The 15,802-nt window shown below is 33.3% G+C and overlaps 1 protein-coding gene across 1 annotated transcript; it reads left to right on the forward strand.

Moving 5' to 3' along the window:
* The first annotated feature begins 6,949 nt into the window (after window positions 1-6,949).
* Window positions 6,950-14,975, forward strand: LOC149148145 (indole-3-acetate O-methyltransferase 1-like). Its single transcript, XM_089440711.1, has 4 exons — window positions 6,950-7,097; window positions 7,267-7,716; window positions 14,167-14,433; window positions 14,508-14,975. Exons 1-4 carry the CDS (start codon window positions 7,008-7,010, stop codon window positions 14,868-14,870), a joined length of 1,170 nt encoding a protein of 389 aa, XP_089296837.1. The 5' UTR covers window positions 6,950-7,007; the 3' UTR covers window positions 14,871-14,975.
* The last annotated feature ends 827 nt before the right edge of the window (window positions 14,976-15,802 follow it).

Consider the following 15,802-nt stretch of genomic DNA (forward strand, 5'->3'; position numbering starts at 1 on the left):
AACCCTTAATACTTTGCTGATATGAAAATCTCAGAATGCCATATGATGCCGGATATAAATGCTGAGTAAAGAATGCTTTGAAAGGTTAGAGACAATATGTTGTCTTTCACAGAAACTATTATCTGTAACACTTTGAGAAGTTAGAGACAATATTTTGTTTTTCACATAAACTATTATCTGTAACTTAGAAGAAATGCAGAAGTAGGGGTTTTAAGTATAGGAGTGCTCTTTTAAGGAATTTTAACTTCATTCACATAAGTAAATGAAGACCTACAGCTTCATTACTATACTTAAAGAAAAGAAGACATATGATGACACATAACAGAGAAGTTACAAAATCATACCCAACAATGTGTGGAAAAGTTCTGAATCTTTAATTAATTAAAATTTAATAAAAAATATAGTAGCCTAGTCTCCAGGTTCTTCAAAATTCGAACCCTTTTTCTATAATTTTCCCTCTTTTTATACATTATGGGATAGTTGGTAATCACCAAAACTGTCAAACTGCTTAACTATCTCCTAACTGTCTAAGGTAAAAGTCATTACAGAATATTGCATTGGAGAGTAAAAGACACCTCATTCTCTCAAGAAAACAAAATAACAATATGTAATAGAAATTAGAAGGTGATGGATGCTCGCTGTTTGAATCTGTGGCTTGACTGTTGTTGAAGTTTCTCTCTAGATGTTCTGATAATAGCTAGACTGTTTTAACACAGCAAAGTGCATCTTTACAAAACTTCGTGTGTGGACTTGTGGGTTATGGACCCACATGTATATTAGAAATGTTCTAATTGGCAGAAACACAAAGAAACCCTTATGGCCCACATATATATATATATATATATATATATATATATATATATATATATATATATATATATATATATATATTAGAAGTGTTCTGATTGGCGGAAACACAAAGAAACCCGACCAATCACCATTCCTTTGGAGTTTCGGTCATTCGCCTCTAATTTTAGTTATTCTACTAAAACAACGGAATTGGTTGATTTACATGGAATATGGCAAACCTTCGTCTACCATGGAACCGAAAGGAAACAAAACTCCAGTTCATAATCTTATTGCGTCTGCCTTTTTCACAAACCTTTGCCTTCCCCACGAACCCGATAGGAAACAAAGTTGCAGTTCATAGACTTCTCAGGTCTGAAATTCATAATAAAACTTGTGCACTTTTTTAACGATATCTGTCGGATATCATCCCTTCTGGATGAGTGGTTGTGATTGATCTGGACTTCAAAGGATTAAATCACATTCTATTAACCATTGCGTCCATTTTCTGAATTAAACCTCGTCCATGTTAACCACGCGATTACTATCGGATCTGCATTCTTCAAGCGAACAACCCTGATCAACTGAGGTTTAATTGGATTTTATAACTTCTCGTGTCCGATTTTGGAGTAAACCTTACCCTTGTTAATCGCGTGATTACCGTTAGATCTGCTAACTGTCGATTAGATGGCTCAGATCTTCTCCTGGGTTTCTCATGTTAACAAGCCATCAATAACACTAATCATCATGTTTGTATTGAGGAAGCCCATGTGATTGCTAAGGTTGCGCATTTTCATCACCGAAAATTTAGGGAAGCTATTGAAATCGAAAAGAGGCCTTTTAATCTCAATAGGGATGATGGGTGGAAGATAAGTAGTTGTTGGATCCCTGCCCTTTCTTCCCAGTCACATCTCCCCTCTCCTTCGTTGCCCTGCCCCCCCTCCCTCTATTAATAACTTAAACTAAAAAAAAAATTCCACCTTTCCTTTTTTGCCCTTATCCTAACTAACCGTTTGTTTCTCTTTAGATGGTTGAACGAATTAATTTAAAAAGTTTCCCAAAAATCGTTAGTGATATAATATTACTTTCTAGAATTGTTTAATAATATTTAATTTAAAGACAATGTTAAAGAAATACTACTCACTCATATTAAACATTAATAAGATTACCCTTGTCATAACTATTTAAATGAGTTAATATTATAAAATTACTATCTAGATTTATAATGGGAAGTTTATTACTATAATAGTATTACAATTATACTTAATATCATTATATTAAAGCATTTATGACTCGTTTTAAATAAATATTAATATTATACATATCATTAAGATTGACTCGTAATAAATATTAATATTATACATTAAATTATGATAACCCTTGTTATAACTAACTGTAAGGGGTTAATATTAACCATTATAAGATTAGTATTTAGATTTGAATAATATGGCTTGGCTAATTTTTTTTGTTGTAAATTCTACCCTATTATGGTATTATAATTTAATAAGATTTAGTATAATAATTTATAAAACTTATTAGATAATCCAAGATTGTATTAAATGGAATTATAAAATACTAATATTTTTTCATTGATAATAATATTATAATTAAATAATTTTTAACCTACCTAATTTAGCCGTTTCTTAATCAACTGTGGCCTTGGTCCAATTAAGCCTAATATAGCTGTTTTTCCAGTCAAATCTAACTGTTGAAAGATCTGCCATCCCTGTTTAACATGTAGCCATGACCTGATTTTTTCAACTTGTCCTGACGATGAACCACACTCGTTGGTTCGAAACGCGTCGACAAAGATTTTCTAATGTGATTTTTCCGAAAATAATTCAAAAAACATAAAACAAAACATTTCTTTCAAATTTCCGCATTCTCTTTTATTTCCGTTATAACATAATATTTGATTTTTTTTTCATTTTTGCGATAAAACTGAAAATAAAATTAGAATGACAATGGATGCTACAACACCTCCAATGCATACTTAATCCTCAATTCAGTGAAAGACATTGTTCCTAAACTGAAGAAAATATGCACCAAAAACTCTACAAATCAAATTTTTTCTAAGATAGGATTTGGAACATGGTTTCTCTATAGTCTTCAATATCTCTGATACCATGTAGAAACAGCTCAAAATTTATAGTTTCTAATGAATTCAGACTTAAAGCAATAGACACAAATTTCTTCTACTCAATCTACAGAAAGGAAAACATACAATATAAACACATGTAATCACATGGACTCATTCAATCACAATGAACACAGTATTTTTACTCGAGAACCCAACTGGGAAAAATAACCCCTCCTCTATTTGTATTAAATCACATGTGAATATTGATCTATTACAATAACAACTTCAATCCTTGAAGCTCAACCTACACTGCCATATTGATCTCCTACTCTGACCTTCTGTGACCAACACATAGCCAAAATAGGCCTCATCCTTCCTCCTATTTCCTTGCATAATTCTTGAGGAAATTAGCTCCTAAAAGATAGGGAAATATCCTATTTCCTTGCACAAATCCTAGAGGAATTACTCACCTTCTCCAATGCAAAACTTGTACACTAAATAGTATACAATTGATAATTACAATGTGCCTTTTCCTCGAACTCAACTAGGCAATTCAAATTGCATGCATGACTATGGTTATTTTTAGTAAATTGGCTAGTTAATTGAGAGATCAGTGAGTTAACAATAGTTAAAACTACTCAACTGAACTCCTACTGACTCTATTCATGACTAGAGCTTAGATAATTGAGTTTCACTAACCATAACTCCACTAGATTGCTAGATCTTAGTAATCAACTCATGCACAACTCTAATTCTCGGCCACAAAATCGAATTGACTTATTTAACTAAGTGAATTGGCCATGTCACTCCTACTAACTGCAACTCAATTCATCATGCTGATGTGGAATTTCCAATTTCTCCATTTGACTAAGGCACGAGTCGAATGAAGTCTTTTCTTGCTACAATTTAATAATCATTGTACAAGGTAACATCAATAATATGTGGCTAACACATGGAAATCCTATACCCATGCATCACCATGAAGTGAGGCCACATCCCTATGAGACATGTCAGTAACATTGCCCCTTGCATATGGATCTAAGATTTTCCTTTAAGTATCCATTATAAGAAATTCTAGACTTTTGGATTTCTGGTCACAATTTGGATTTTCAAAACATTTAGATTTGGACTTTTATTTTTTCCATTATAGTCAATAAGGTGACCCTCCAAGCATTTAGATCCAGGGTTTTCTAAAACTCTCATTCAGCTAAATTTTTTGGATTTCCAAATCTTCACTATTTGTACCTTTTGCACTCCACATCACCTCCATGAGAATAACAAATGGCCTTCACCTCAGCATCAAAGCACCGTTAGTCCACATCGCCTCCTACCACACTGTAATAGTCAACAAAATTCAAATTTATATCCAGATATTCAACTTTTTAGTTTTTCACATTCATCTACAACCATCTATATCTAGAAAATCCTAAAAAGTCCCATTTCATAAGTAATCAAGTTTCCATACTTCAAAATTCCACATCACTTGCCACGGCACATACCACATTAGTTGCCACATCAATCCCTTTGTACCAAGTTCACCACATCACCATGTGATGTCAATGACTTGCCAACATGTCACATTATCCTAGACTGGTCTATGTGCCACAACAATGTAACACATCATCACTCATATACCTACAAATCTCAGAGTCCTCATATAGACTTCATGTGTCCTTGTGGCCTGTTACGCTAGCATTCTACATCAGTGTAACTTTTTCCTTATCTTGAAATCTCAATTAATCTTTCCATTATGATTCCTCTACATAGAATTCCATTACTTACAATTCCACCATCTAATCCAAATAAATTACCAACGATATTTAATTCACTATTAACCATGAGAAGTGTTAAAAATAAATAACGCATAATTATATTTCTATATATGAAGAGTTGGCATGACATATAATAATAAGTTTATATATGTTTGATAATAAACACACACACACACACACACACATAGTATTTTAATTATTTCCTTTACTATTATATGAATAAATCCCCAGATGTAGATGACACCAACCTTATCATTGTACTCTCAGAGCTCCCATGGCTCACAAATCCATGAGCCTCAAGATCACTCCTTGGCGGTGCTCACATGAATTATCAGCTATCGGACCTGCCAGGCATTCAAGCCAGGAGTTAAGGTGGCCACCCTATGACTACAGGGCATGAACTACCTCAATCCACTTGGCGAACATGTCATTCATCTCTGCAGCTATAATACATGGTCTTGAAAGCCATGAATCTCATTTGTTCCTCCTCCATGGGTGAAGCTTTTCCCTATTCTAGAGTTGATCCAGTCATTTTTTGCAAGCAATTACCATTGACCATTTTTTCTTTCCTTCTTTGGTATGCAAATTCACCTCCCATACAAAATTCCTTCCTTCTGGTGCCCACATTGTCCATCCCTCTACTGTCTTCTTGTCCACTACTCCAGATGTTGAAGCAAACAATCCCACCACAATCTACATGACCACACCCTCTGTCTCAATGGTCTGAGAACGTGGTTGCCCTCACCATGGTGGTTGTGATACGGGTAGGTCTTTGCTCCCATGGCATAGCTTGGGTGCTGAACATTTTGATCCAAGTATTCCTTAACGATACCATTGACAGGTAGTAGACCTTGAAGCTACAAAGTTTTGCTTCGTGGATAATCACGCATGGGCCTTGAGGAACATCCTAGTTCATCTCCTTAGGGACCACGAGGAGAACATGTTGGTGATGGAGGCTCACATTCTTGACTTGGATCACTTTAGGTGGAACCTCAAGGCAGCTCTCAGTGACATGGCCAACTCCCTTGGCATCAACTTGCTCCCCTCATATCATTCTGCATTGCTCTCGTCTTTTCTAGGCATGATCATTGACATCCCATCTAAGTTAGCTCCTCTTAGGACCAATTTGTCACCGTCATTAGCTCCTCCTATAATAGATCTTCCATCCACATCAACACATCCTACCAAACATCGAGGAGAGGAAAGGGTCATCCATGCCAAAGAAAGTCCTCAGCTTGGTGATGACAATTACTTTAGACTACTTCCCATTGAGGAAGAAAAACCTATTTTATTGTAGAGGCCTCCCTCAGCAAGTGTCCCAACCTCGTCTCTTTCTAATTTTGTCTTTCTTTAGTTCAATATGACATTTGTTATATATTCTCCCTCTATCAGGAATTTTTGTTATATGTCAAGCACTTGAACTCCAACCTCTAACAAACTTTCAATACATTTTAATTTCATGCCCTCTATGAACTCAAAGCAAATTCTAAAAATGTATGTCTTAAATGCCATCAAATTTCCTAAAATACAAAGTTCTTCACTTTTTACATATTATTGAAAGAATTTCAAATCTAATTTCGGGAATATGTGATATCTGATTGAATATTAAAACAATCGGCCCGATATAATCTATGGCCTGTTCTAATGTAACATTTTCTTAATGAATTTAATATTTTGATGTGATTAAGAAAACAATTTCCAAATTGTCAAGAGTAAGGGGGAAAATGGTTACGGGTGAACACAAAATCTCGTGAGAACAAGGTTAATATAAATAATTGACTTGATAAAGAAAAGGGTGAGTGTGACCTTAGTCGTTGACTTGTGTGGGTTGGGTGTGAGGATGTCCTACTTTTCATAGAGTTGTCCACTTGACAATCCATGCTTGCATGCACTTTTCATGGAGTTGTCCACTTGACAATCCATGCTTGCATGCACAAATAGTAGAGGAATAAATCTTTTCACTATACTCCAGGGAACGGTGATTGTTTGGATAGGTGGGTGAGTAAATAAGTGGCTTGATAAAGAAAAGGGTGAGTGTGACATTAGTCGTTGACTATTCTCTAGTTGATTTCACATTATCCCTGCTTAATGTTCTCTAGTTGACTTCGCGTGTTTCGCTGAAAGGAGGAGACGGGGTGTTTCGCGTTGCAGATCTTGGGTGTGCAACGCACTGACGTATTAGCTGAATAAGACGCTCACACGGCACTGAAGTATTGAGTTGTCGAGTTCTAATTGTATTTCGATTGTCGCCGCTATAAATAACCCGCATTACATCGTGTTTCATAGCCTCACATGAACTCCTTCTCACTGGGAGAGAGAGAGATTTGGAAGTGCTGTACATCTGCAGGAAAGGCAATCCAATATTTGCAATGGAGGGAGTGAAATCACTGGAGAATGTGCTGGGCATGAATGGCGGAGATGGAGATACAAGTTATGCTCGCCTTTCTTTAGTTCGCCAGGTACGTCCTATTTCAACTAGTTATCTCATTTCAATTAATTATCTGTCCTTGAATCATAATCATGATCGGTTCTCCAAACTTATATAAGATGGATCCCCACTTCAATCCCTTCTCAGAGTATTGTAGTTTGTTTCGTCCATTCTATTAATATTTGGAGATACAATTGCAGTTCAAATCGATACAAGTGATACAGCCTTTTCTGGAGCATGAAATCTGTCAACGTATGAGTTTTGAAAACCTGAAAGGAGGAGATGGGGTATTTCGCGTTGCAGATTTTGGGTGTGCAACGGGAATTAACACACTTATTGTCGCGGACACCATCGTCCAAGCCGTACAAGCAACGTGCAGTGCTCATTGTGTGGAGGTGCCGGAATTTCAAGTTAATTTTGTTGATCTTCCTTCCAATGATTTTAACTCCCTCCTCCGTTCGCTGCCTCCGTATGAGCAATTAGCAGACCGCGCGCACAAGAAGAATGAAAGCGAGCATAATTTCAGTGAGCCTCCGGCGTCAAGATCTTACTTTGCGACAGTGGTCTCCGGATCGTTTTACAAAAGACTTTTTCCAGCTCGGAGCCTCCATTTTTGTCACTCTTCCAGCAGCCTTCACTGGCTTTCGCAGGTATACGCTCTTCCTATATCGAAGTACACCAATTTTACATATAGTCAAATGATTTTTTTAATTTAAAAAACAAAAACCGAATGATGCTTTATTTTTGTTAATTTTAATTTAATTATTATTAATAGTATTTATTAGATATATGAAAGAAAACTAATCTTTACAAAATATGTATTTTTAAGAGGAAGAGTTTTTTATGATAAAGATAAAAGATATTTATTCCTTTTATTCCTTTTTGATGATTGTTTGAGATTTTTATTATGGGTTGTGTAGTAATTTTATTTTTATTAGTTATTATTTTTTTATTTAGTTATTATTGTGTCTTGAAGGTGAACCAATCTTCAATATGTAATTTCTTCCAAAAAAATTCTTTATACATTAATTTTTATTTTATTTTTTTATTATTTCCAATTTCATAAATTATAATTTTTCTCTATATTTTCAATTTAAAATGACTTATTATTATATTAAAGACATATTTTAATAAATTTAATTATAAAAATTTATATATATTAATGAAAAATAAAACATATATATAATTGTATATGTGTTAATATCAATACTATGAGTTAGATATATTTTTTAATTTTTTGTGATAGTATTTAACAATACAATATTTTATTTTATTAATTGTGTTTTTTGTGATGAAAATTTTATCTCTTTATTTTTTTTCAATTTAATTAAGTTATATTTAAACTAAGTGACAAATATTAGCTACTACGTAGTATTTGTTATTTTATTATTATTTCTACACATTTTTAAATATTTTTTTCTCCCGTAGAAAGTAGGAATTTTATTCATAAGATAAAATTACATTTTGTAGATGCTAACAAGCATATGCTGAGATTTTATTTATAAGATAAAATTACATTTTGTAGATGCTAACAAGCATATGCTGAGATACTGATCCAGTTTTCACAGAAACCAAAAGAACAAAAAATGAAAAGAAACAAGTGGAAAGAGTATAGATGGGGGAAAAGTCAAGCTTTTCGCCCTTTTTTCTTCTCAACCTTTCTCCACCCCCCCAGTCTTCATTGGAGATATAAGTGCTAGCATTGTATTAGCTAGAGGTTGGGGGTTGTCTTTATTAGAATCCGATGTCTCTGATATGTGTTGCCGCTTGGATCTGCTGGTATCCATTGTTTCTAGTATCCTTGCTGACTGTAAGTCTATAGGTTCTTGTGGAATTATGTCTTCTACTTCTGGTTCTTTGTTCATCTGATTGGTCTCGTTGGGAGTGGCACGTTCCACCTCTTCTTCCTCCTCATCCTCCGAGAGTGGGGGAGGAAATTTCCATCCCTTGGCCTGTTTCCCTGTTTTCTTCTTCCTCCGAGTGTCTTTTTTGGCTGTTGGACACGTGTTTTGTAGGTGTCCTATTTGTTGTAATGTTTTGCATCTGAATGATGTATTTTCATAATCTAAAACCTGTATCCAGCACCTCTATCTATGCTTCAATTGGATTTGATCTGGCAAGCCTTTGCTAAGGTCAACTTCCACACATATTCTTGCAAAAGTGTAGATTCTTTCCTACAGTCTTTGGGTGTCCATTTTGATGTAACGCCCAATAGTATTCCCGATTCCTCCAAATACTTGTTGACTCCAGAAGTGTATTCGGAGATTGTGTAGGCGAACCCAAACTGGCATCTTAGAGATAACCATTGTGTTTGCATCAAATTCTGGGAACCATGGTGTGATGAAGAGCCCTGTAGACCCCCAAAACCAAGGTCCTTCCTGTATTACCAAGTCTCTAGCCTCTGTTGTAGGGAAGTTCACTATGAAAAACCCCTTGGAACAGAGATGTATTTCACATTGTGTAGTCCAATTTGTGAAAATCCAGTGAAATAGATCAACAGGTTTGGGCCAAAAGCAGTTGAATCTACATATTATTGCTTGTCTTTCATATATAGTGCAGTGCTCATTTGTTTCTGATATCTCTATGCTTAATTATGGGGTATGATTCAGTTGTTCCACAATATATGGCCTTGCTTCCATACCTGTTGGTTTTGGTGTTGTTTTGGCTGTATTTTTCCCCTGAAGAATGTTTTTGAAGGATATACTTCCTATTTTTTTCCCCTGATGTGTTCCTACATTTTTTGTTGTACCAAACCCACTTCCCTCACCCCTATAAGGATTTTTGTTGTTGTCTGCCACACCCACTCTTATTCTCATATTGAGAATTATTGTTAACAAAGATGTGATTTTGTGATCCCTGAGGTACTTGGTGTCCTGTAATACTCTGCCCTCATGTATCAGATATTGTGAGTTGGTGGGGTATCCCACTTGTTGCAGGATAAGATTCTTCAGATGCTTCACAGAGTCGGTCCCATTTACCCAAAGTAAATGTGTTTTTCTGGCAAGGGTTTTGACAAAAACTTGGAAGCTGAGGGTACTTACCGGAGATCCAGATTTTGTTGCCAACTGAGGATAGTTTGTCGTTTTGATAAAAACTTGGAAGCTCAGGGTACTTACCGGATATCCAGATTTTGTTGCCAATTGAGGATAGTTTGTCCAAGGATCTGCAGATTCTCTTCGCCGCAGAGTATGCTCTGTGTTCCCTACGTTATGGCCACTGCTTCTTTTGGAGTGATTGTCCTTGCTGGGCTCAGATCCCTCCGTTGCGGTCTCGTATTCCCCTTTTTTTTCCTTGTTCCAGGAAGAAACCCTGTCCTTCTCCTTATTTTTACTGGTTGTAGCTTTGCCATTAACCTCAGTAGAGGAGGGACCATCCCCCGTCCAGTGCGCCGCTTTTACCCAGGATCGAATCAGGGTTGAGGTGGAGGGCATCAAATCGGATTTCTCCTTATTGGACTTCTCATCACCATCGATCCAGTTCCTCGGACGATTGCCTCCATAAATAGTCCCTGATGCCAGTGTTAGGATTTTGTTTTCACCGCTTCGGCTCTGATGTCCTGATACATCTACCCTCGGCTCTAGTGCCTTTGTCCTTCCCTGCAGAAAAAACGCATGTAGTGTTTTGGCCTTGACGAATATGGTTGGGCTCACCTCGAGATCTGTCAGGGGCAGATCTGCGTTAACTTCGCCCGGGCTGATAACCCAACACCCGTCCTGCGCTGCCCAACCTTTCCAAATGGCATCCTTTAATCCTTTGCCAACTGATTGATTTGACCGAAACAGGTACCTGTCTATCTTCAAATTTCCCGTTCCTATGATCCCTTGTCCCGCTCTGGATGAATCGCAACAGATCAGGAGGGGCGCATTCAGCCATGACCTGAATAGTGGTCGATCTGCTGCAGGGGAATCACATTCCAATTTGTGGAGGAACCTGACGACTGCTGGTCTGTGGGGACCTCAGACTCCCTTCCTGGTTACCCCTTTGCTCCCCCTACCTCTGCTCTGGTGTGCGTCGGCGCTGCAGAGGGTAGTTCCATAAACCCTAGCCATCGCTCCCTCAAGCCAATCTTCTCACATATTTTTAAATATATATGTTTAAATTATATAATATTTTTTAAAATTTCTTTTATTATTTATTATTTTATTATATTATGAGATAAGTGTTTCCATATTTATTATGTGATGTTTATTAACATTTACCAACTATTTAATTTATGTAGCTATACTATTTATAGTTATATTAATATCTAAAACTTCTCTTAATTTAAAACTTGAAATATTTTAAAAATTTTAAAAATATAGAATTTGAATTTTTTAATCAAAAATTACTTTTAAATTATATATATTATTATATTAACTTAGCCCAATTTGATACCAATAACCTTATTATAATCATTGATTTCAAAATAATAGAAAATTATATATATATATATATATATATATATATATATATATATATATATATCGTTATAATTTAATAATAATAATAATAATAATAATAATTATTATTATTATTAAATTAATTTTTAATAATCTTAACGATTTCTAATGATTATCCTGAAATAGGTATGTTTTTCCCCTTTACTTTTTCTAAGAATCAATAAATAAAGCAAATTATCATTCACTTTATTAGAGATTATATTTCATTATTCTCACAAAAATTTCTAAACCTAATGAAATAATCCACAAATTATATCAAAGTGTTTAATGTTTAAAAACTTTTAAAGTTATTTGTACTAACCATTGAAACTGTATTATATCAAAGTGTTTAATGTATAAAAACTATTAATGTTATTCGTTCTAACCACTGAAACTACCCAAGGTTTTATTACTTTTATTTTTTTAATTATTTATCTTAAAAATTTGTTTTTCTATATATATTAATCATATATCATATTTTATATATAACGATTTAATTTATTATATAAATTTATATTTTAATTTATTTATTTTGTTTATGAGAAATTAAAAATAAATTATTTTGAATAATGTTAAAAAAAAAAAGAACGAACGGAAAAAAGCTATCTATATTTAGATTTCAATCATTGAGATGTTTATGAGGCAAAGTTATAATATACAAGATTCTTAAATATAAGTGTGAAAATTTATGTTTATATTATTTATAATAAAATAAATTAGAGTAAAATATTAGATGTATTTTTAATTGTATTTTTTAAATTATGTATATTTATTAAATTAAATATTTTTATTGTTGAATTTAGGTTTTTGTCATTTATATTAAGTTTTTTAGAAATGTTTTTTGTGATAATTATATTGAAAATTTTATTTACCTGTTAGTTTTGAACCAACTAATGTGGTTTATTAAGGAGAGAAAGTTTAAATTTTATTATTATAATAATTTTGATTTTATAAAATATATAATTTTATAAAAATTTTATAAAAACATTACGTTTTGTTTGGACCAATTCAATATTGTTAAGTATTTTGTTATTATTTTTTAGTTTATTTTTATTTTATTTTAAAGGTTATATCAATTTGAAAGGTTATAGTGATATAATTTTTAGTAATAAGATTGTAATTTTTTATTATTGAAAAGATCATCGTGAAAATGAAAATATTATAAATGAATTTTTATTTTTTATTTATTTTTTAATATTATTGAAAATATATTTTCTGACTTTTCAATTACAAGCTTATGCCCTAACACTGCTTTTGCTTGGCTAAGAGCTCATCTTCTTCCAACTTAAAAAAATAGGTTAACCCCGAGAGGCATGAAAGTCTGCCCCCTTTAAGACCAGGTAGTATGGTTTTCCTTAAATAACAATGGTGAGCCAGCTTGCATTTAAATAGCTAGCATCCTTGCATTTGAATGACTATCCTCAATGTTTATTTGACCATATTTACACGGGTAACGCTCCCACCACGTAGTACGGTTTTCCTTAAATAGCAATGATGAGCTAGCGTGCATTTAAATAGCCATCATCCTTGCATTTGAAAGACTATCCTCATTGTTGAATTGACCATAGTTACACGGGTATCGCTCACAGGCATTGGAGAGCACGTACCCCACCCAGCTCTTGGAGTTTGGGAGCCTTGGAGCTTTTCGGGAGCTTCATTGCAACAAATTTTTGATGTTTTGGGAGCTTCAATGCAATGAATAATTGCAAAGTTAGGTGTATTTGACGCTGCAACTCATGGAACTGTGCAAAGGGAAGGGTATGTTGTTGGTTTAGATCTGTATACTAAGAGAAACAACCCATTTATGGAATGCCATTCTATCCAAATGAAGATGAGGCGTCTGGCCTATCCTGATCTTTATCATTGCAAAACTATTCATTCTCCTCATATACACGGATGGTGGATGGATATAAAAGCATTTAGACAAACTCGACAAAAGATGGAATACTAACAAAAAAAAATAGTTGAAATTATGAAATATAAATATTATGAAAAAAAAACAGTTTTTAATTCAATTTTCATATTTATTGAAGTATAAAATATATATTAACTTGGAAATTCGTAATTTTATTATACAAACTCTCTTTAAAATAACATTGGTTTTAAACCCTATTGTTTTAATTTTTTAATTATTATTAATATATATTTTATTTTTTCATATATATATATATATATATATATAGGTCAGGTTACATCAAGGGCGAGGAATTGACGTAGCGACTTCACATATAATGTTGCATTAAATCACTTAATAATGTAGTAATAACAATTTTTTTCGGGTTTGGGAGTTATGCATGTTTCCTTGCTCAAAAGGAATTTGATTGAAAAATTATTGATAGATTAATATTTTAATATTTTTTTTAGCAATATTTCAAAGTTGAAATTTTTACATATTTCTTTACAAAATAAAATTTGATTGGCAAGTTTTGAATAGAAATAAATAAATAATTTAATTTTTATTTTTAATATATATTAAATTTCAATATATAATATTGTTGTTGCTCCCAACTTAAAATTTGCTGTAAATTCGGACAAAACTTCTAGCCATGTTAGATACTCGTTCCAGCGTATCTGAAATACCGGCGTACCAGAAACTTGTGCAACCTAAGATTTGACAATTCCCGCCAGTGTAAAATAATTACCAGCTATACACGTATTAATTGAGTCAAATCTATATTGCAGATTCCTGATAGCGTTGTAAACAAAAATTCTCCAGCTTGGAATGGAGGGGCAGTTTATATATCCACAGATGAAGTGGGTGCTGCTTATCTTTCCCAATTTCGCAAAGATTTTTCTTCATTTTTGGCAGCGCGGGCAGAGGAAATGGTACCCGGAGGGTGCATGTTCATATGTCTAGCGGGTCGTAATTCCAACGACATAAAAGAGCAAGGAGGAATAGGACACATTTCTCATCACATGCAAGCTGCGTTTGAAGAGCTTATCAATCAGGTAATATTCTTCTTCTTCTGCTTTTGAATGTTAATATAATTGATATGGAATTTGATGGATTTTAAGAGGTTCAGGGAATGATTGAGAAGGAGAAAATGGATTCATTCAATCTGCCGCTCTTCTGCCCAAATGTTGCGGAGTTGGAAAGCATAGTGAAGATGGAGAAATCTTTTGAGATTGTGGAGAGAGTGAAGGTGTTCAGTGGGTTACCTTTGCATGCAATTTCAGATATGAGAAACAATGATGAGGAGGTGTTCGGGAGGATGGTATCAAACAGTTACAGGGCAGCGTTCGAGAATCTGGTGAGGGCTCAGTTGGGTTCAGATGTTTTAACGGATGAATTCTTTTTGAGAATTGAAAAGATGGCAACTGCCAAATGCCAGGAATATGTGCGCAATCGGACTGATCTGCTTGGAGCCTTTCTCATTCGCAAATGAGATGCAGCATTTCCTGTTGTGGGTACATAAAGGATTGGTTTCTTCTCTGAGGACTGTCTACATCGCTATTGCTACGTTGTTCATTTGCAGTGCTGATGCCTCACCTTTTTACTCGCTATAAATAAAAATCCTTTTGACATAAATAACTTAGAAAATATAATGGAGGACATGATGCATCTCGAGTGGGCGAGATGGATGTAAAAGATTTCCTGGTTAACACCGTGAATAACATTAGCACATTTGTTTCTTCGTCAGAGCAGGTGAACATGTTGGTTTAAGGATAATGTAATTTTTAACACATGATTTGAACGGTGAAAGAGATATATTTAAATATATTGAAAAAATAATATTAATACAATTATATTAACATTAGTAAATATAGTTGACACAGAAAGAAAATATTATTTTCTATTATTTATATATCATTTTAATCGGGCTAAATTAATATATTTATTAATATTATATTATTTATATTAAAATTCTTAATTTCATTAATAATATAATAATTTTATATTAATATTCAAATCAATATTAACATTAATATTTATTAATAACTAAAAATAATAATATTCTTATAAATTTAAAATAATAAAAAACCAATATTATTAAAATTTTAAAACAATAAAACCTAATCTAAATAAACTTATCAAAATAAGATTACTAACATTATTTAATATTATATAAATGTTTATTAATAATTTTATTTTTTATATTAATCTGAATCTTATTATTATTAGTTATATTATTAATAATATTATAAAATAATAATAATGATGCCATTTATTATAACCTTAACATTATTATGAGACTTAAACTTATAAAAACTAATATTACATTTTAATAGTCATGCTAAATGAAATGGAACCCCACTAAATTTTAATGCCATATTTAATAAATAATTTTTGGAGTTGTTTTTAGTGAGATTTTTTGGT

Source organism: Pinus tabuliformis, chromosome 9, assembly GCF_031772625.1.
Source record: "Pinus tabuliformis cultivar Carrire ecotype Pingquan chromosome 9, CPIR1, whole genome shotgun sequence".
Lineage (NCBI taxonomy): Eukaryota > Viridiplantae > Streptophyta > Pinopsida > Pinales > Pinaceae > Pinus > Pinus tabuliformis.